The sequence below is a fragment of the Anolis carolinensis genome, unplaced genomic scaffold (assembly GCF_035594765.1).
Source record: "Anolis carolinensis isolate JA03-04 unplaced genomic scaffold, rAnoCar3.1.pri scaffold_7, whole genome shotgun sequence".
Lineage (NCBI taxonomy): Eukaryota > Metazoa > Chordata > Lepidosauria > Squamata > Dactyloidae > Anolis > Anolis carolinensis.
The window spans coordinates 7,551,213-7,569,588 of record NW_026943818.1 but is presented as its reverse complement, the minus strand read 5'-3'; the positions used below and the strand labels follow the sequence as shown (position 1 = coordinate 7,569,588).

Sequence of the window (18,376 nt, the reverse complement as noted above, 5' to 3'; positions counted from 1 at the left end):
ATTATTATTATACCACTCTGGCTATCACAGTAACCTGGCTTTAAGGAAATGAAACACACTCAAGCACAAGAAGCACACTTTTAAAATTCTGCAAAGGATGTGTGTGCGGACAACAAAACAAAAACAAAAAAAAGAGGAAAGATGCATGGAATAACCGAAAAGAAAAATTCGCGGATGATCTTTATTAAATTTCAGTGCCTTCATAAAATAAATATGTCGTATAATATCAAACAGTGAGAAATAAAGCATGAAAAGCATGTAACCAAAAAATAATAATACACTCATGACAGTATTTTTAATACTTAGCACTTTTAGAAATAATAATAATAATAAAGCCATTTCCTTATATACATGGTAGCCAACTATGGAACAAAATGTACAGCTGACCTATATATATTTTCGTGGGGGAAAAAAAAGTCCTGGGCGGGGAATGGAATAGAGGAGACTGCAACCGAAGACCTTCATTTTAGTGTTAAAAGTACCCTACTTCTTGCCCCTTTCTATACAAAGACTCAACTTCATTCCAATTATTAGTATTATTAAAAAGTCCATTAAATAGTCACACCGGGGCACAGGTTAGCGTTTTTTCTCATCCTAGTGTCGCAAGAGGAAATGGATTCAAGTAACACTTCCAAGACGTAGAAGCAAAACATGTGCAAACCAAGCTAGAACCCTATAAAAGGAAATTCCCAAGCAGCAAAACACAATGCCTTTGGGATTATATAGACCTTGGGTTGCTGTGAGTTTTCTGGGCTGTGTGGCCGTGTTCCAGAAGCATTCTCTCCTGATGTTTCACCCACATCTATGGCAGGCATCCTCAGAGGTTGTGAGGTATATTGGAAACTAGTTCAGTAAGGTTTATATATCTATGGAAGCTACATTATTCCACACTTATAGTTTCCAACAGACCTCACAACCTCCGAGGATGCCTGCCGCAGATGTAGGCGAAACGTCAGGAGAGAATACTACCGGAACACGGCCATACAGCCTGGAAAACTCACAGCGATTCCGGCCATGAAAGCCTTCGACAATATAAGTTGCTTTAAGTTGCTTTCTGGGGAAAGAGGTCATTTTGCAACATGATTCTCAATCCCACCAGAATATTTTTTTTTCTTGAAGGGGAAAAACACACAGCGTTAAAGGTCTTAAACTTAAGATTTTTAATATTTCGAGATGGAAAAGGGGAGGGGAGGAGAACCAGAACCAAACAAAGCCATATCTGAGCCTTTCAAACAAATGCGGATCCGATTTTAAAAATTGCTAGTATACAGAAACTGGTTGGTTGTCTTATGTATTAGTATATATTTTGACAAGAAAGAAAGAAAAGAAGAAAAGAAGAAAGGAAGAAAGGAAGAAAGGAAGGAAGGAAGGAAGGAAGGAAGGAAGGAAGGAAGGAAGGAAGGAAGGAAGGGAAGAAACAGAGACGACCCATGCTCTGTTTGAGAGCATATTTATCCAGCCACAAATAATAAAAACAGAGAGAAAGAGAGATAGGACGAAGCGGAATTAACTTTCCAGGACATGATTTAAAAAGCATTAGAATCGGTGACCGTTATTAATAAGTGCATCGATATACAGGAGTCGACGTGCTCAGAGTGAAAAGGTCCCTCTATGACTAGAATCCATCTTTTTTATCGAAAAGACCCAAAAAGAAAAAAATATATCAGGATACTACTCAAAACAGATTTGACTTGTACTCCGTTCAATGTGCCTCAATGTCAAAATTTAGGGATTATTTTTTTTTCCGGCAGGTAGCACCTGTTCTTCTTCATGATTGTTTCGGAGAGTGGTCGCCAGCCTTCGAAGTTTGCATAAGTCCTCCATTTTCATAAAAAAAGAAGATTTTTATCTTTCAGTGCTTTGTAAAGACTCGATACTGTTAAGTAAACTTTGTTCTCAGCAGCAAAAGGGGCCGGATTCGGTTGTCGTGTCCTCCAGAAGTCAGAGCTCTGTGTTGGCAGTTAAATACAGGACCAAGAGTTCGATTATATTATTATATTATCCGGTGTGTGGGGTTGCTTTCTCCGTAAAATGACATCCTGATCCTGTTGTTCTCCCAAAACAACTCTGAGCTGGGTTTTTGTTGATTTCGGGAAGAGAAATGGAAAGAAATAATACATTTCCGATTCGTACCGACAAAGAACTTCAAGTAAAAAAGGAAATCCATTGCTCGAGATCTTGCTACATGCACCTTTCCTGCGCGTGAAAAGCCGCCTCCGTAGTAAAGCAATGGGTTGTAACAGCTTTTTTTTTTCACCATCCATACAAAACAAAACAAAAAAGTTAACCCAGGCGTCGTTCCTTCATTCTCTCCTTGCATCCACGTTTTTAAGACACCTCTTTCTCTCTCAAAAAGAGGCTTATATGGTTCTGTTTCGTAGACTTGGGGTCGGGAAGAGGGGCACAAGAAGAAGGGGGTTCTCTTCCCCAGAGGCCAAACCAACAACGACTCAAGTCTCAATCTCTTTTGATGAATGCAACATCATTTGCGAGTCTGGGTCTTCTTTGGCACGGCGGGCCGCTTGGGCTGCCACAAGTGGTTGTGGATGGTGAGGGCGTCCACACTGACGGACATGGTCTTGGCCGGGATCAGGTTGAACTGCTTCCGGTCCGAGCTGTACTTGTACAGCTTGTCGATCATCTTCTTGGCGATGCTCTTTGGCCCTGTCCCGGTCAGCTTGTAGATCTCTTCGGTGTCCGGGTAGTAGCAGTAAAGTGCTCGGAACTGGCAGCCGGCGTCGCGGAACAGGATGATGTAGTGGTTGGCGTCGCACTTCTCAAGCTCCTGCGGAAACGCAAAGAGGGAGAAAGTTTGGGGCTGAGGACCATAGAGGACAAGCCGGAGATAGAGGCAATCGCAAGGCCTAAAACAGTGGTTCTTAATCTGTAGGTCCCCAGATGTTTTTGGCCTTCAACTCCCCAGATGGTAATCTGTTAGGACTAACTGCCACTCTGGGGCCAGAGTGAAGAAGGGTGGCCAATTCCACCATGTCTCCTGTGTCAATATAACAATATAATAATATATAATACTAATATTATGCTATACTAATAATATAGTATAGTGTATACACATATAATATTGATAATATTATAATTTAATACAATAGTACTATTATAATTGTATATTATAGATCACATGTAATATTACAATAGAGTCTCACTTATCCAAGATAAACAGGCCGACAGAACATTGGATAAGCAAAAATCTTGGATAATTAGGAGGGATTAAGAAAAAAGCCTAATAAACATAAAATTACATTATGATTTTACAAATTAAGCACCAAAACATCATGTTTTACAAGAAATTGACAGAAAAAGCCGTTCAATACACAGTAATGTTATGTAGTAATTACTGTATTTACGAATTTAGCACCAAAACATTGCAACATTTACTACAAAAACAATGACTACTAAAAGGCAGACTGCCTTGGATAATACAGAACCTTAGACAAGTGAAGGTTGGATAAGTGAGACTCTACTGTACTAATAATATTGCAATATAGTGGTATACTAAAATATAATAATATCTAACGCTTATATTGTGCTATGCTAATAATATAATATATTCTATGTACATATAACTTGTAAGCCGCCCTGAGTCCCCTTTGGGGAGAGATGGGCGGGATATAAATTTCGCAAATAAATAAAGAAATAGATAAATACATTTCTGGGAGTTGTAGGCCAAAAACCTGGGGACCCACAGGTTGAGTAACACTGCCCTAAACACTAGGGTGGGCAAACTCACTGTCATGGAGGAGGCCCACAGCATGCTTAGGGTTGCCTTCAAAGGGTCACTGTTGCATCCATGGACCCATGGGCCAAATACTACATTTTTACACAGTGATTGGTGCTCTTTGGTTTCCACCCAGTTGGGGTCCACAGATGTTACTGGACAATTCCCACCATGAGTTGTCGAAGGCTTTCATTGCCTTAATCACTGGGTTGCTGTGAGTTTTCCAGGCTGTATGGTCATGTTCCAGAAGCATTCCCTCCTGATGTTTCACGAACCTCTATGGCAGGCATCCTCAGAGGTTCTGAGGTCTGTTGGAAATGTTTCTATACCTGTGGAATAATGTCCAGGGTGGAAGAAAGAACTCTTGTCTGTTCAAGGCAGGTTTGAATGTTGGAATTAGCCACACTTGATTAGCATTGAATCGCCTTACAGCTTCAAAGCTGCCTGGGGGAATTCTTTGTTTGGAGGTGTTAACTGGCCCTGATCGTTTCCTGTCAGGAATTCCTCTGTCTTCTGAGTGTTATTCTTTATTTACTGTCCTGATTTTAGAGTTTTTTTTTAATACTGGTAGTCAGATTTTGTTCATTTTCAGGGAGCACAAAAAGCGCTACAGACTAATTCAGCCACAGAAGTCAGCCATAGCAGAAGACTTGATGAACCAACCTGGACACAGAATATTATTTGAGAATACAGAAATGCTGGGCCACTTTAACAACCACCATATCAGATGAAACAAAGAATCCATTAAAATCCACAAACATGTGGACAATTTCAATAGAAAGGAGGAAACCATGAAAATGAACAAAATCCGGCTACCAGGCATGTAGATAAAGAGCAACACTAAAAAAACAAGGAGAATCCAGACAGGAAACAATCAGGGCTGGCTAACACCACCCAACAAACAATTCCCCCAGGCAGGAAGCAGCCAGGTTATGAAGCTGCAGGGCTATTCAGTGTTAATCAAGGTGGTCAGTTGCAACATTCACACTTGCTTCAAACATACAAGAGTTCTTTCTCCCACCCAGGACATCATTCCACAGATGTATAAGCCTCACTTGCTTAGTTTCCAACAGACCTCACTGCCTGTGAGGATGCCTGCCATAGATGTGGGTGAAACATCAGGAGAGAATGCTTCTGGAACATGGCCATACAGCCTAGAAAAATCCCAGCAACCCAGTGCTTCCGGCCATGAAAGCTTTCCACAATAAGCAGTATTTGTGTCAGTTGCAGATGTTGCCAACTGCTGCCCTGACAAGTCAGACTGCAGTATGTCACACATCTGCAATCACTTCAGAACAGAACAGAACATTTTTATTTTGGTCAATGACCAGCATGATCACTTCATATTCTTCCGCTTGCTCCCAGACAATGCAGTACAAAGGAAAGGCATACTGAATGAAACATTGTATGCCAAGATCTGAAGTCGGCGGGGGAAAAATATACTTGCCTCCAATATGGAATTCTTGTGAGGCTCATTCACTTTTCCAGCAAGACAGCAGTGGGAGATGGCGTTGTGGATGATTGGTTTGTTTGACTTGCTGCTGGGTTCTTTAAAGAGCTTCGGACCTATTGAAGAGATTTTTTTAAAAAATTATTACAACTTAAGCAAATTGTTATATCATATTTATACAGTTTTTAAAGAAACTATTTGAAAAAGTAGCCCAATACCCAAACCACTTAACACAAACAAAGGGCACAGTTAAAGACCACAACATTGGAGCTTGGTTCATATCAAGACTGATATGTCGTGCAAGTTTACCAGTATATTCTGCCACTGAAGCAATTGATGATGCCGTGGAGGTATTTTCCCAGTCTCTCTCCATGTTTCGACTGGGGTTCCTACTCAGGATGGGCAAGGATTCCATCGACTCCACTCTGTCGGGACAAACAACAGGGACAGGGCATGAGAAGCGCCAGATATTTGGCTAATGGGGACAAAGAGAAATAGTGTTCTAGATACCAGCACTGCTAGCACCAGCCTGATCCTTGTCCTTCATCTGTGCCAAAATTTCCAGGAGTAACAATGCCAACTACTACAGAAAATAATATTTTGTAGTATCTCAAATAGAGGAAATAGATAGAGGAGGCTTGAGAAGGTGGCTATTAGAGGTGTGCCTTCGTATAGAATTGCTGTTCGTTTCATGTACAGTGTTCCCTCACTACTTCGCGGTTCACTTTTCGCGGATTCGCTGTTTTGCGGTTTTTCAATAAACTCTAAAAGACTATTATAAATCATGAAAAATTACAATTTACAGCCTAAGGAAGGGAGGAAGGAGAAGCTGAAGGGAGAGAAAAGGAGCCCAAGCGGCAACGGGAGGAGAGGGAGGCAATTTATCAACTTACGATTGGTTGATAAAGACTTAAAATAGTACATAACTACTAAAATAATGTATAAATATTAAAATAAATATAGTGTCCCTACTTCACGGATTTTCGCTTATTGCGGGTAGTCCTGGAACCTAATCCCAGCGATAAGTGAGGAAACACTGCAGTTTCATTAGTGTCGTCTCATTTTAGTATCCGTGTCCTGCTAACGAAAATGGGCTGCTTATACGACATGGATTTTCGTCTGGCTTACAAAAAAGACTAAAATTTTCGGACCATTGGCTGCAATGGGAGGGCTTCCGAGGCCCCCCCCCCCAAGCTTGGTTTGTGGGCTAGAGGGGTGAAAATCGCCGCACATGGAGGGCATTTCAACATTGGATGCAATTGGGAGGGACTGCTCTCCTGGACCCAGACTCATCTTAGGATGTCAGAATAACTGCTGTTCTTAATATTAATATAAATATGATCATCAAAACCCATGGATCCTCATCATATGTAATTGGGAGGCACTATTCTCCCAGACCCAGACTCAACTTAGGATGCTAGAATAACTGCTGTTCTTAATATTAATATAAATATGATCATCAATAATAATAATAATAATAATAATAATAATAAAACTTTATTTATACACTGCCACCATCTCCCCAACGGGGACTCGGGGCGGCTTACATGGGGCCATGCCCAAGACAATACAATATAAACAGCATATAAAAGAACAGCACATCACAATACAATAAGCAATACAATAAATAATAATATCCATTACAAAATAAAACAAGGAGACAATGAAAAACAAGGGCAGACCACATGAACATTAAGTTAAAACTCGGGGTGAGAAAGACATAAAAATAAAAACCATGGATCCACATCGGATGCAATTGGGAGGCACTCCTCTCTCAGACTCAGCTTAGGGTACCAGCGTAACTATTGTTATTTATATTAATATTATTATTAACACCCATTGGAACACATCAGCTGACATCCGGGCGTCCCCTGGGCAACGTTCCTGAAGACGGCCAATTCTCTTACACCAGAAGCGACTTGCAGTTTCTCAAGTCGCTCCTGACACGGAAAAAAAAACAGGAAAGCAGCCCTCTATCAGTACTTGCAAGATACTTCACTTCGGCAGAAAAAATGGAAATCAAAGATACAGAATGGGGGACGATGCCTGGCTTGACAGCAGTGTGTGCAAAAAAGATCTTGGAGTCGTTGTGGACAACAAGTTAAACATGAGCCAGCAATGTGATGAGGCAGCTAAAAAAGCCAATGGGATTCTGGCCTGCATCAATAGGGGAATAGCGTCTAGATCCAGGGAAGTCCTGCTCCCCATGCTCTATTCTGCCTTGGTCAGACCACACCTGGAATCACACTGTGTCCAATTCTGGGCACTGCAGTTGAAGGGAGATGTTGACAAGCTGGAATGAGTCCAGAGGAGGGCAACTAAAATGATTAAGGGTCTGGAGAACAAGCCCTATGAGGAGCGGCTTAAAGAGCTGGGCATGTTTAGCCTGCAGAAGAAAAGGCTGAGAGGAGACATGATGAGAGCCATGTACAAATACGTGAAGGGAAGTCATAGGGAGGAGGGAGGGAGCTTGTTTTCTGCTGCCCTGCAGACTAGGACACAAGGGAACAACGGCTTCAAACTACAGGAAAGGAGATTCCACCTGAACATCAGGAAGAACTTCTTCACTGTGAGGGCTGTTCGGCAGTGGAATTCTCTCCCCCAGGCTGTGGTGGAGGCTCCTTCTTTGGAAGCTTTTAAGCAGAGGCTGGATGACCATCTGTCGGGGGTGCTTTGAATGCGATTTCCTGCTTCTTGGCGGGGGGTTGGACTGGATGGCCCATGAGGTCTCTTCCAACTCTACTATTCTATGATTCTATGATTCTACTTATTACATTCTACTTTGGTTACAGGGCCAAAAAAAAAAGGAAATGAAAGCAAGCACGACGATTGAGCGGGTTTTATTTTCGTGTCGCCTCTCGTTTCCTGCAAAATTGTTGTCATTTGTTTTGTGTAAACGAACGGTCAAAAAAAAAACAATAGCACAAAAAAAGAAGGAAAATTTTTTTGCGCACACCTCTAATTGCTATCTCCAACACCCCTGGGATATCTTCTAATCCTATGATTCTAGGAAAACAAGCCTGCCACCAAAATGCCGAAATTCTTTATTTTTCACTGTACATCCAGGAATCCCTATGTAGCTCTAGCTACTCACTTGATTGTGTATTTCGTAACTATAAGCCTCAGCTATGACTGTAATACATTTGCATATGTATTCTCGCAGTGAGTACAGGGTCACAAGGAAGTTATTTTGCAGACTACGGGAAGGGCCAGGCAACACTATTCTTTATCTTAAGGGGAACCATCAAAATCCCTGTTTTTCTTACCGTTGTGATGGGGTGCCCCCAGAATGGACGCTTTCAGGTTCAGTGGTTGCTGCCGACGCCAAGGACAGGCTGGAGCCCGACTGTGCGCTGCTGAGATTATCCGCTGGCAAAGAAGAAAAAGAAATGTCAGAGGCTGCAAAAGAGACCTAAGCCCCTTCCTTCCATCATTGTGGGACCCAAATGGCTGCTGCTGCATAATGATGATGATGATAATAATAATAATAATAATAATAATAATAATAATAATAATAATAATAATAATATGGACTTGGGGCAGCTAACATGGGGCCAAGCCCAAAACAGAAACAAAATGTGACAAGTTAAAACCAATATAAATAACTAAAAACAGTATCATCATAACATTCAGATATGAAAACTAATTAAAATACAAAATACAATATAACACCATAGTGACCAAGTAAGGGAAAAGGTAATAATAATAATAATAATAATAATAATAATAATAATAATAATAATAATAATAATAATAATAATAATATAAATAAAATAAAAAATAATAAAAATAAAAAATAAAACTTACGAGTTGTGGAACACTTTGTCCCTGAATCGCTGTAGGATTCCTCTCGGTGAACCGACTTTGGCCTGGCCTTCTTGGGCTTGGGTTTGGGTTTGGGCTTCCCAAGGCCCTGTTCTTCCAAGATCTGCTGCTGCTTCCTTCTCAGATATTCTTGTTTGATGAGCTCTCTCCGGGCCTTCTCTTCCTCCTTCCGGACCCGGTCTTCTTCCGCTTTACGGCTAAAAAGACAGCAAACGAGATCATGTCATTCTCAAAACAGGGGAAAGAGTGAACGTTACAAAGACTTCTTTGTTTCCTCTAAAAACAGTAAATACTATTTCATTTACCGCACTTCATCTCTCTTTTGCTCAACCTCGGCCTCGAGTTGGAGTTTCCGAAGCCGTGTTTCTTCGGCTTTGCGCTGCTGCTTTAAGAGGAAGGCGGCACGTTTTTTCGCAAGTTCGTCTTCAGCTTTCTGCTCATCCTGCCAAATGGAAATTCAGGTAAGAAACAGTGCTACTATGGTGGGTGAGGAAATAGTCATACAGTTTTAAAATAGCCTAAAGTTACTAAAAAAAAAACCCCATGGCATAATGTAAACATGATGTGTATGTTTGTACACACCATGTTATATATGCTTAGCACCTTATAGTTGGTCACTTTAACGCTGAATCCTGGTTACTGTATCTGGACATTATTGATGGAGCTGATATTTAGGTTTTAATTCCTTGTTAATTGATTTATTATGTTCTGATTGCTGTATGGTTTTAACTGCTGTATGTTTGCAGTGGTATCTCCCTGAGTCCCTTGAGGAGATAGGGCAGTATATAAATAAAGTTTTTATTATTATTATTATTATTATTATTATTATTATTATTATTATTATTATTTGTTCACACATGCAATCTCTCAAATCTTAAAAGAGAAAGAGAATGCCCAATCTCATCAGATGAAATCTGATGAAGACAAAACCTATAAGTTACAATAAGCTGACGTTGACCTGAAGTGAGATAACAATAGTAATAATAATAATAAACAACTTTATTTGTATCCCGCCACCATCTCCTTGGAGGGACTCGGGGCGGCTCACAGGATGCACTCAATAGTGCAACAAAATACAAACACAAAAGAATACAAAGAGGTAAAATAATAACAATAAAAATTAACTCAATTACACATAAAACAGCAATAAAATCCCTATCAATTAAAAATACTATAAAAAAACTCAACAAGCCATAAAACAGCGGCGAATGCTATGGACAGTATCTGTCCTTGGTAATAGTACGTTTTACTGATTAGCCTATTGGCCGTATCAAAACATTTGACAAACACATTTAGCACATACAACATACAACCCACATTACAACCAAAGTTAAAATAAACAAGGTGTTAACAAGGGGTCAAGATCCTGAACCAGATCAAATATTTGCATCACCCCTACAATTTACACCAATCGACTCCAAATATGCAGTTTTTAGATATTATTATTATTAATTTATTTCTATCCTGCTTTTCTACGTGGGTGGGATTCAAAGCGGCATTGCTTTTAAAAGAAAAAGGCTATGAACAATATCTGTCCTCATAAAGTGATGTATATATTCTGTTTAATTATATTTATTTACTGTATTATTATAAGAGTTTTATTTAACTTACTATGTGGTGTGTAAGCATGTTTTATCAAGCCTTTTTGATACTGTGATATGGCCTAAGGGCTAATCAATACATTTACTACTACTACTGTCCTCATAAAGTGCAACGGTGACCACTCACTAAGTCCTCGAATATAATGGTCATAATCCCTAGGTAAAGGTAAAGGTTTCCCCTGACGTTAAGTCCAGTCGTGACTGATCTGGGGGTTGGTGCTCATCTCCATTTCTAAGCCGAAGAGCTGGCGTTGTCCGTAGACACCTCCAAGGTCATGTGGCTGGCATGACTGCATGGAATGCCGTTACCTTCCCGCTGGAGCGGTACCTATTGATCTACTCACATTGGCATGTTTTCGAACTGCTAGGCTGGCAGAAGCTGGAGCTAACAGCGAGCACTCACTCCGCTCCCCGGTCAGCGCTTTAACACACTGAACCACTGGAGGCTCCTAATCCCTAAACATGGTCAAAAACTTGGTCAGGTGTTTCTGAAAAACAAGGTAGAATTTCAACTACGGTATGCTTTGCTCTTACCTTAAAGAAAAACCCAAGTCCTGATTTCTGGTCAATTTCACTGCCCTGGCTCTCGACCTCTCCCTCATCCGGACCTTTTAAATCCGACAGATCGACTTCAATAAGGCTACTTTTGCTCCTCTGGGATTCCTCTGCTGGGACAGTCTCTTTGCCTGAGCCTTCGAACGAAGCAAGGCTAAAGTCTTCCACATTACTATTCACATCTTTGATTGCTTCAGAGAGGATATTGGTGTCCTTGGGACTGGAGAAGGTAAACCCACCCCGTTGGTTGCTCTCGTCACAGAGTCTGTAGCTCTCAAAAGAGAGCTTCTCCTGGGGAGTGGTATTGTTTTCAACGGTCATTTCCGTTGGCGTCTTGGCCGTATTGTTTGAAGGGAACTGTCTTAAGTGGGGCAAGGTGTCGACGCTGGGGGTCGGGGTCTTGATGCGTGCCGTGGTTTGCTGGCGCTCCTTGACCACCTTGAGTTCGGACGGCCGCCCGGAGCGGGAGCTCCGCCCTTGACCGAGCCGCGGCGGTTTACGAAGGCTGCTCATCCCGGTCGGGGAGAGGGGCTCCACAAAATGAACGGGGGCTCTGATCTTTTGGTCCTGAGACCCGCCCCGCGATGACGGCATCGTCGGAGCCTTCATGAGAAGCTCCTGCTGCTGAGAAATCTTGAGAATCGCCTGCTGGAGCGTGCTGATGGTTTCGTTCAGCTTTTCGATGGAGAGATCGCACTCGTTGACGTCCGACGATTCGATGTTCTCCTCCAGGAGCGCGGCAGAGATCATTTTGCTCTTCTCGATCTCGTGCAGGGTGGGCTCTTTTGGATTGTTCTGCTCCACAAAGGCAACCGTTTCCTGAGCTTTCACCTTGGCGGCTTCGAGGCTGTCCAGTGAATCTTCGCCCCCTTCTTCTCTCATGAAGAACGCCTCCGATTTAGAGGTCAAAGAAGCATCGTCCAAGCCTTCCCCGTTGTGCCTCGAGTATTCTTTCGTGAAGTGTTCTGGCTTCAGCGGCTGGGAGACATCGGCAACTTTCCCTTTCTTCACCACGTGCAGGAAGGCTGCCTTGCCCAGTTTTAGCCGCTGCCGGGCAGATAAGGTCTCCATCTTCTTCTTCTGGGCTTCGATCGCTCTCCGCTTCTCCTCCAACTGCATGTGGAGCTGAACTAGTTCAGACGCCAAGAGATTAACGTTATCTTTACTCTGCCTGTTGGGGCTTTGCTCCCGCTTCTGCTTCCATGTGGTTAGTGGGGCCGGGCAACACTCCGACCCATCTGGGGTGGTCTTTTGCGAGCTACTCGTGCTGGATTTTGTCTCGTAACTGTTCAACCGGTGCAGCTTCCGTTCTGCAAAACTTGTCATCCTGGCACTCCCGCTGGTCATGGAGACGCTGCTGACCTGAGAGATCGTACTCAGGCACGGGCTGGACCGCCCGCTGCCGTCATCTTTGTCTTCGTGTTCCTTGACTTTCATGTCTTCTTGCAATTTCGCCGATTCCTCTTCCCCTATATACTTGGCAATTATCGGATGATCGTCAGCTATTAAATCCTGCTCAGCTTCCTCCATGTCTAGGATGTCCGAGTCCGAGTCCTGCCTGACCATTGTCCACGTGCTTTCCGTCGCATAGGAATCAGGGGTCTTGACATAGCTAGCATTTGCACCGGTCATTGCATCCTCCTCCGTTTTGGCAGCGTGAAGGAAGAACCCTCCAAAGGACTGGTCTCGCGTCGAAGGCTCCAAACTACTACTTGCCTGCGGTCGAAAGGTTTCTGGCCTGAGCTCCAAGTGCAATGCTGGATCCGCCAAGCTGGAACTTACAGCTGTTGTTAATTCAGGACTAGGAGTCACATTAAAAGTCCTATTAAGGTTGTGGTCTCCATGACTGCCGTTGGTTTTCTTACGCACCGTGTGCCCCTCGGTCAGCCTCTTTGCTCCAAAGCCTCTCATCTTTCCTTCCCCGCACTCATCCTCTTTATTGATGATCTGTTTCTCTTTCGCCGGCCGTAGAACAGCAGGCATTAAAGGCTCGAGGAAAAAGCTCTCCGGTTTACTTTCAGAGGTTTCGCTTTTTGAAGCCCACGCAGTGGCCACTCCGCCAGGCGACCGGGCCGGCACGCTTTGAAGCTCAAGGCCACCCTGGTTTGGCGCCGCATCTGGGCGAATGATCGCAATCAGCTCCTCATCCTCGTCTTCTATCTCAACGTTGCTCAGCAAGCTCCTACCGCTGCTTTTCGGCGGCACAGACTGAGGATGCTGCTTCGGAGTGATGTTGATAATGTTCGAAGCCAGGCTGTCTTTGCTGATTGACCGGGCCAAGCTAATGCTGTCGCCGGAGCTGGGATCGGCATCGCTGCTTGCGGCGTGGTGGAGAACAAACGGCGTTGGTTGAGAAAGAGGCCTGGAAAAGACAAATGGCTGTTAGTGTTGAAACTCAAGCCCATCCTGCCCAAATTTATAGTCCTCATCAAGAAAATAGAGGCAGGTGAGTTAGGTGGCATGGAACAGCTTTCCAAACTAACATATACCCTCAAGTACGATATGCACTGGTAAATGGTCAATAAACAGGTAAAAAATATAAAGTTATATTTAATGAAATACAGTAAGTACAGAATTTACAATTGTAATGTTGATGCGCGGTACAACAAAACGAATATATAACCAAACAATGCTTGCTCTATACATAATTTTTCCGCTTGTGAAATCAATCAGTTGAGCCAAAGAGCATGTAGAATACACAACCGGTTTCGACTTAAAAGCTTAAAACTTTTGATTTTGCTATAGTCACTGTTTGTTTCTTTTGTTCAGTACCCATCAGAGAAAAAAAGATATAAGAATACAAACTTGAGAGAGTAATGTAAAGGGCGTTTCATGTGAGGATGCCTGCCACGTAGATATGGGTGAAATGTCAGGAGAGAATGCTTCTGGAACATGGCCATCCAGCCCAGAAAACTCATAGCAACCCAATGATCTGTATGTCAGAAACAGTGATTCTGAATATCCCAACACTTATTTTGGATGCATGTAATTTTTTTCCAAGTATAGTTTAAACATTACTCTAGGGACTATGATTCTATTATATAAGCCTCACTTTCGGTCTTCCCATCCAAAGTTATACAACACTGTTGAGATTTTAAATTCAGCTTTCCCACAAAACACACATTACCTTTGTTTCTTCTCAGGCCACGCGAGAATTGAATCCCGGGGCTGCCCATCCACTCGAGTCAATGAATTGGAACGATTCCGCTGGCCTAAAAAAGGATATATTGCACAAGTTTTAAAAATCACTTTGTTTTTAAAGCTTGGTATGCTAAAATGTGTCCTAAACAAGACTTCACCAGGTGAGGGCAGTATAGTGAGTGTTTTTAATAAGGAGCTCAAGCTACTCCTCTAATGACAAATACAAGACTTTTTTTTCATGGCAGGAACGCATTGAGAAATTGCAAGACTCTTCTGGTGTGAGAGAATTAGCCATCTGCAAGGATACTGCCCAGGGAACGGCCAGATGTTTGATGTTCTATCATCCTGTGGGAGGCTTCTCTCATGTCCCTGCTTGGGGAGCTGGAGCTGACAGAGGGAGCTCATCCATGCTCTCCCCGGATTCGAACCGGCAACCTTCAGGTATAGTCATGCCTCCGATGGCCTAGGGGATAAAAGCCTCGTGACTTGAAGGTTGGGTTGCTGATCTGAAAGCTGCCAGGTTTGAATCCCACCCGGGGAGAGTGCGGATGAGCTCCCTCTTTCAGCTCCAGCTCCATGCGGGGACATGAGAGAAGCCTCCCACAAGGATGGTAAAACATCAAAACATCCGGGCAATGTCCCCTGGGCAACGTCCTTGCAGACGGCCAATTCTCTCACTCCAGAAGCAACTCCGGTTGCTCCTGACACGAAAAAAAAAGTAGCCATGCCATGATTGAATTAACCCTACAATGAACTTATTTCCAGAAAACCCCCCAGAAAATATCACCTATGAACAGAGAAGTCTGAAGTATTTTTGTTAAGGACTATAAAACCTAAAATGCGCAAAGTCTTGATAGAATTAGCTAACTAGAAGCTGCAGTGGCACAACTGGTTAAACCCTTGTGCTGGCTGAACTGCTGACCTGAAGGTTGGCAAGGATTCCCCTAGGCAGGAAGCAGTCAGGCTTTGAAGCTGCAAGGCTATTGAATGCTAATCAAGGCGATCAATTGCAACATTCACACTTGCCTCAAACACCCAAGAGTTCTTTCTCCCAACCAGGACACTATTCCACAGATATATAAACCCCACTTGGCTAGTTTCCATCAAACCTCACAACCTCTAAGGATGCCTGCCGTAGATGTGGGTGAAACGTCAGGAGAGAATGCTCCTGGAACATGGACATAGAGCCCAGAAAACTCACAGCAATCCAACTTTTCCCATATTTTTATGATACAACCAATTAGGAAATGACATATAATATTAATAATATTATAATGTAATACAATATAATAATAATACACGATTGTAATCGTATATTATATATTCCATATAATATTACTAATAATTAATATTACTGAGTCCCTTCGGGTGAGAAGAGCGGGATAGAAATGATGGAAATAAATAAAATAATAAATAATATTGTAATATAGTAATATAGCACAATATAGTAATATATAATACTTATATTGTGCTATGCTAATAATATAATATATTATTTGTACATATAACTTGTAAGCCACCCTGAGTCCCCTTCGGGGTGAGAAGGGCAGGATATAAATGTCGCTAATAAAAAATAGATAGATAACCCAGGAACAAAAATCGTGCTACATAGGGTTGTTGTATGTATTCCAGGCTGTATGGCCATGTTTCAGAAGTATTCTCTCCTGACGTTTCGCCCACATCTATGGCAGGCATCCTTAGAGGTTGTGAGGTGTTACATAGTGTAATAGATTAACCCCATTGTTGTCTCTGAATATCCAGTATTACGGCCATTAAGGGTTTTGCACATACGTTCCACAAAGAAAAGTTCTTGTCTACCTGAACTGTCTTCCCCTTGCAGTGACTTCTGTTGCTTCTGTCTCAGTGGCAACAATGGATGGGCTGGACTGAAAGCAGGGCTTCCTTTCCCGCTATTTGGAAAAAAATATACAGAATATATTAATGCGTGCGAAGGCAGCTGGAAACAATACCATAGTAGGAAAAACACACCATTATCTTTTCCAGCTCACTTCCAAAACAAAACAATTTTGCAAAAGAAAACCCTGAAAAGTGGATACTATAAACACAGCTGTAATAGCAGCCTGAGATGAACAGGTCAGGCTCACGTTAATGAAACACATCGTCTTAAAAGGATCTCATATTTAAATTAAAAAGAAAAGAACCAGGACGAGGGGGAAGAGTGAATAACAGCACCGGTCTCAAGAGCTCTCTTCAAACAAAGTAATTACCATAGTCTGACTAGGACAATCTGCGCAAGCGGAGAACGAACGCTGTCGTGAAAATGTGACATGCAAAACCCTCAGTGAAATGTAATGCCAGACAAGCTCACAAAGATTGAGAGAGAAGTGACTAACACCAGTAGTAGAATCCAGCAAATGTCACAGCCAGCTTAGGTTCAGAAAATGACATGTGAGGAGAACTTTTACAGATGAAGACTAGCAGAAAAAAGGCAGGTAATACCTGTTGCAGGTTTCCAAAGGGAGCTGAGTTGGGGGTTGCACCTCGGCCACACTGGAAGCAGCTGGACTAGCCATAAAGCTTCGTTTTGTTGCATTGGAAATAGGAATGGGTGGGCGGCTGCTCTTCTGCTGCAACATTGTTTTAGCTAAATATCCATTTATACCATTAGTGTCAGTTTTAAAGCAACAATCAATCAAACAAACAAATCAAACAGGAGTTTTCAAAAAAACATTTCATGTAATTTGTTACAACGGTTAAAAAAATTAAAAAGTTTAAAAGTAAATGTAATCAAAAATATTTTAACTAGTAGGATACAAACTTCAAAACAGTTATTCTGAAACCCTGTAACAAGTCGACATGACTATTTTAAGAGAAATCAGCCCTAAGAAAAGCTGGTGGAGAAGGATAAGGATATGATACTAAATGTCAATACACAATAAAAAGATGGTAAAATAATAAATAATATGTGCCCAGGCTTTTAACGAATAAATGATAAAGACGACCCAGACTGTTATATGGATAAAGTAGGAGGATATTGGACAAACGGATTTTAAGTATATGTTTTATGTTTTATATTTTATACAGTATTTAACTGGTTGTAATACATTTTTATATGTTGTTGTTTTAATGATGTGTCGGCATTGAATTGTTGCCAATTGAGTCCCTGAGTCCCTTCGGGTGAGAATATTGGAAATAAATAAATAAATAAATTCCCAAGTTTTTCCCAAAGGTTATAAATGCCATTTTCCAAAAGTCTTAGGTTTTAAAATAAGTTTGAAAGGAATATATGGCTCTTCTGACAGCTTCCTATGCTAGACTTTAAGACTAATTCTTAGAAAAGTCTATAGATAAAACCCCAAGGTTCTGCTAGAATATTTTGAGGCGCTATCAGTTGAAATCTCTCACCGTCTTTCACTTCTTGGAGGTCCCTGGGCTGCACAAAGTCCGGCTTGACGATCTCAAACCACCAGAACAACTCGGCGATGAAAACCATAACGTTGGGCTGGAAAACGAGAAAAGTTAACATGAGGAAGCCATCGGTGCATCATTTAAAAATAGCACCTTCCATTTGCGGGACTTACCTTTAAAACTAAAGGTGCGTAGAGCATGTCTTCCAAGGTGAGGTAAAAACATTTATTGAGATATTCGTTAGCGAATTCCCGAAGCAGCTGGATGTTATAGACACTGTCAGCAATTGATGTCACCTCCTTCAGGCAGATTTCTAAAGGAGGAAAATTATCAGTATCACAAGAAATTATCAGTAGTTATCAGACAGCAGGAAACTATCAACCATCCCAGCAGTGATTTGAAATAGCCAGCAGGACATGCTATGGTAGCACTATTCATAGAAGGTCCAAAGTGCAGAAAGTCCAGAAGCCATAGTAATAATAGTAGTAGTAGTAGTAGTAATTTTTTTTTCGTGTCAGGAGCAACTTGAGAAACTGCAAGTCGCTTCTGGTGTGAAAGAATTGGCCGTCTGCAAGGATATTGCCCAGGAGACGTTGCCCAGATGTTTTGATGTTTTTACCATCCTTGTGGGAGGCTTCTCTTATGTCCCCACATGAAGCTGGAGCTGATAGAGGGAGCTCATCTGCACTCTCCCCGGGTTGG

At 42.0% G+C, this 18,376-nt stretch overlaps 1 protein-coding gene across 5 annotated transcripts in view; it reads right to left on the bottom strand.

Annotated features, from left to right (window-relative positions):
• Positions 1 to 1,145: 1,145 nt before the first annotated feature.
• The window catches only part of camsap1 (calmodulin regulated spectrin associated protein 1), a 55,170-nt gene continuing 37,939 nt past the window's right edge, over positions 1,146 to 18,376 (bottom strand). For all 5 annotated transcript variants that reach the window (XM_062959796.1, XM_062959795.1, XM_062959797.1 and 2 more), the window contains 12 exons: positions 17,848 to 17,987; positions 17,672 to 17,768; positions 16,766 to 16,910; positions 16,124 to 16,215; positions 14,292 to 14,376; positions 11,144 to 13,526; positions 9,314 to 9,450; positions 8,991 to 9,205; positions 8,450 to 8,552; positions 5,493 to 5,608; positions 5,181 to 5,299; positions 1,146 to 2,785 (listed from right to left, as the gene is read on the bottom strand). In XM_062959796.1, the coding sequence (XP_062815866.1) occupies positions 2,483 to 2,785; positions 5,181 to 5,299; positions 5,493 to 5,608; positions 8,450 to 8,552; positions 8,991 to 9,205; positions 9,314 to 9,450; positions 11,144 to 13,526; positions 14,292 to 14,376; positions 16,124 to 16,215; positions 16,766 to 16,910; positions 17,672 to 17,768; positions 17,848 to 17,987 (3,935 nt within the window). In that variant the 3' untranslated portion in view covers positions 1,146 to 2,482. The remainder of the gene's footprint in view (positions 2,786 to 5,180; positions 5,300 to 5,492; positions 5,609 to 8,449; positions 8,553 to 8,990; positions 9,206 to 9,313; positions 9,451 to 11,143; positions 13,527 to 14,291; positions 14,377 to 16,123; positions 16,216 to 16,765; positions 16,911 to 17,671; positions 17,769 to 17,847; positions 17,988 to 18,376) is intronic.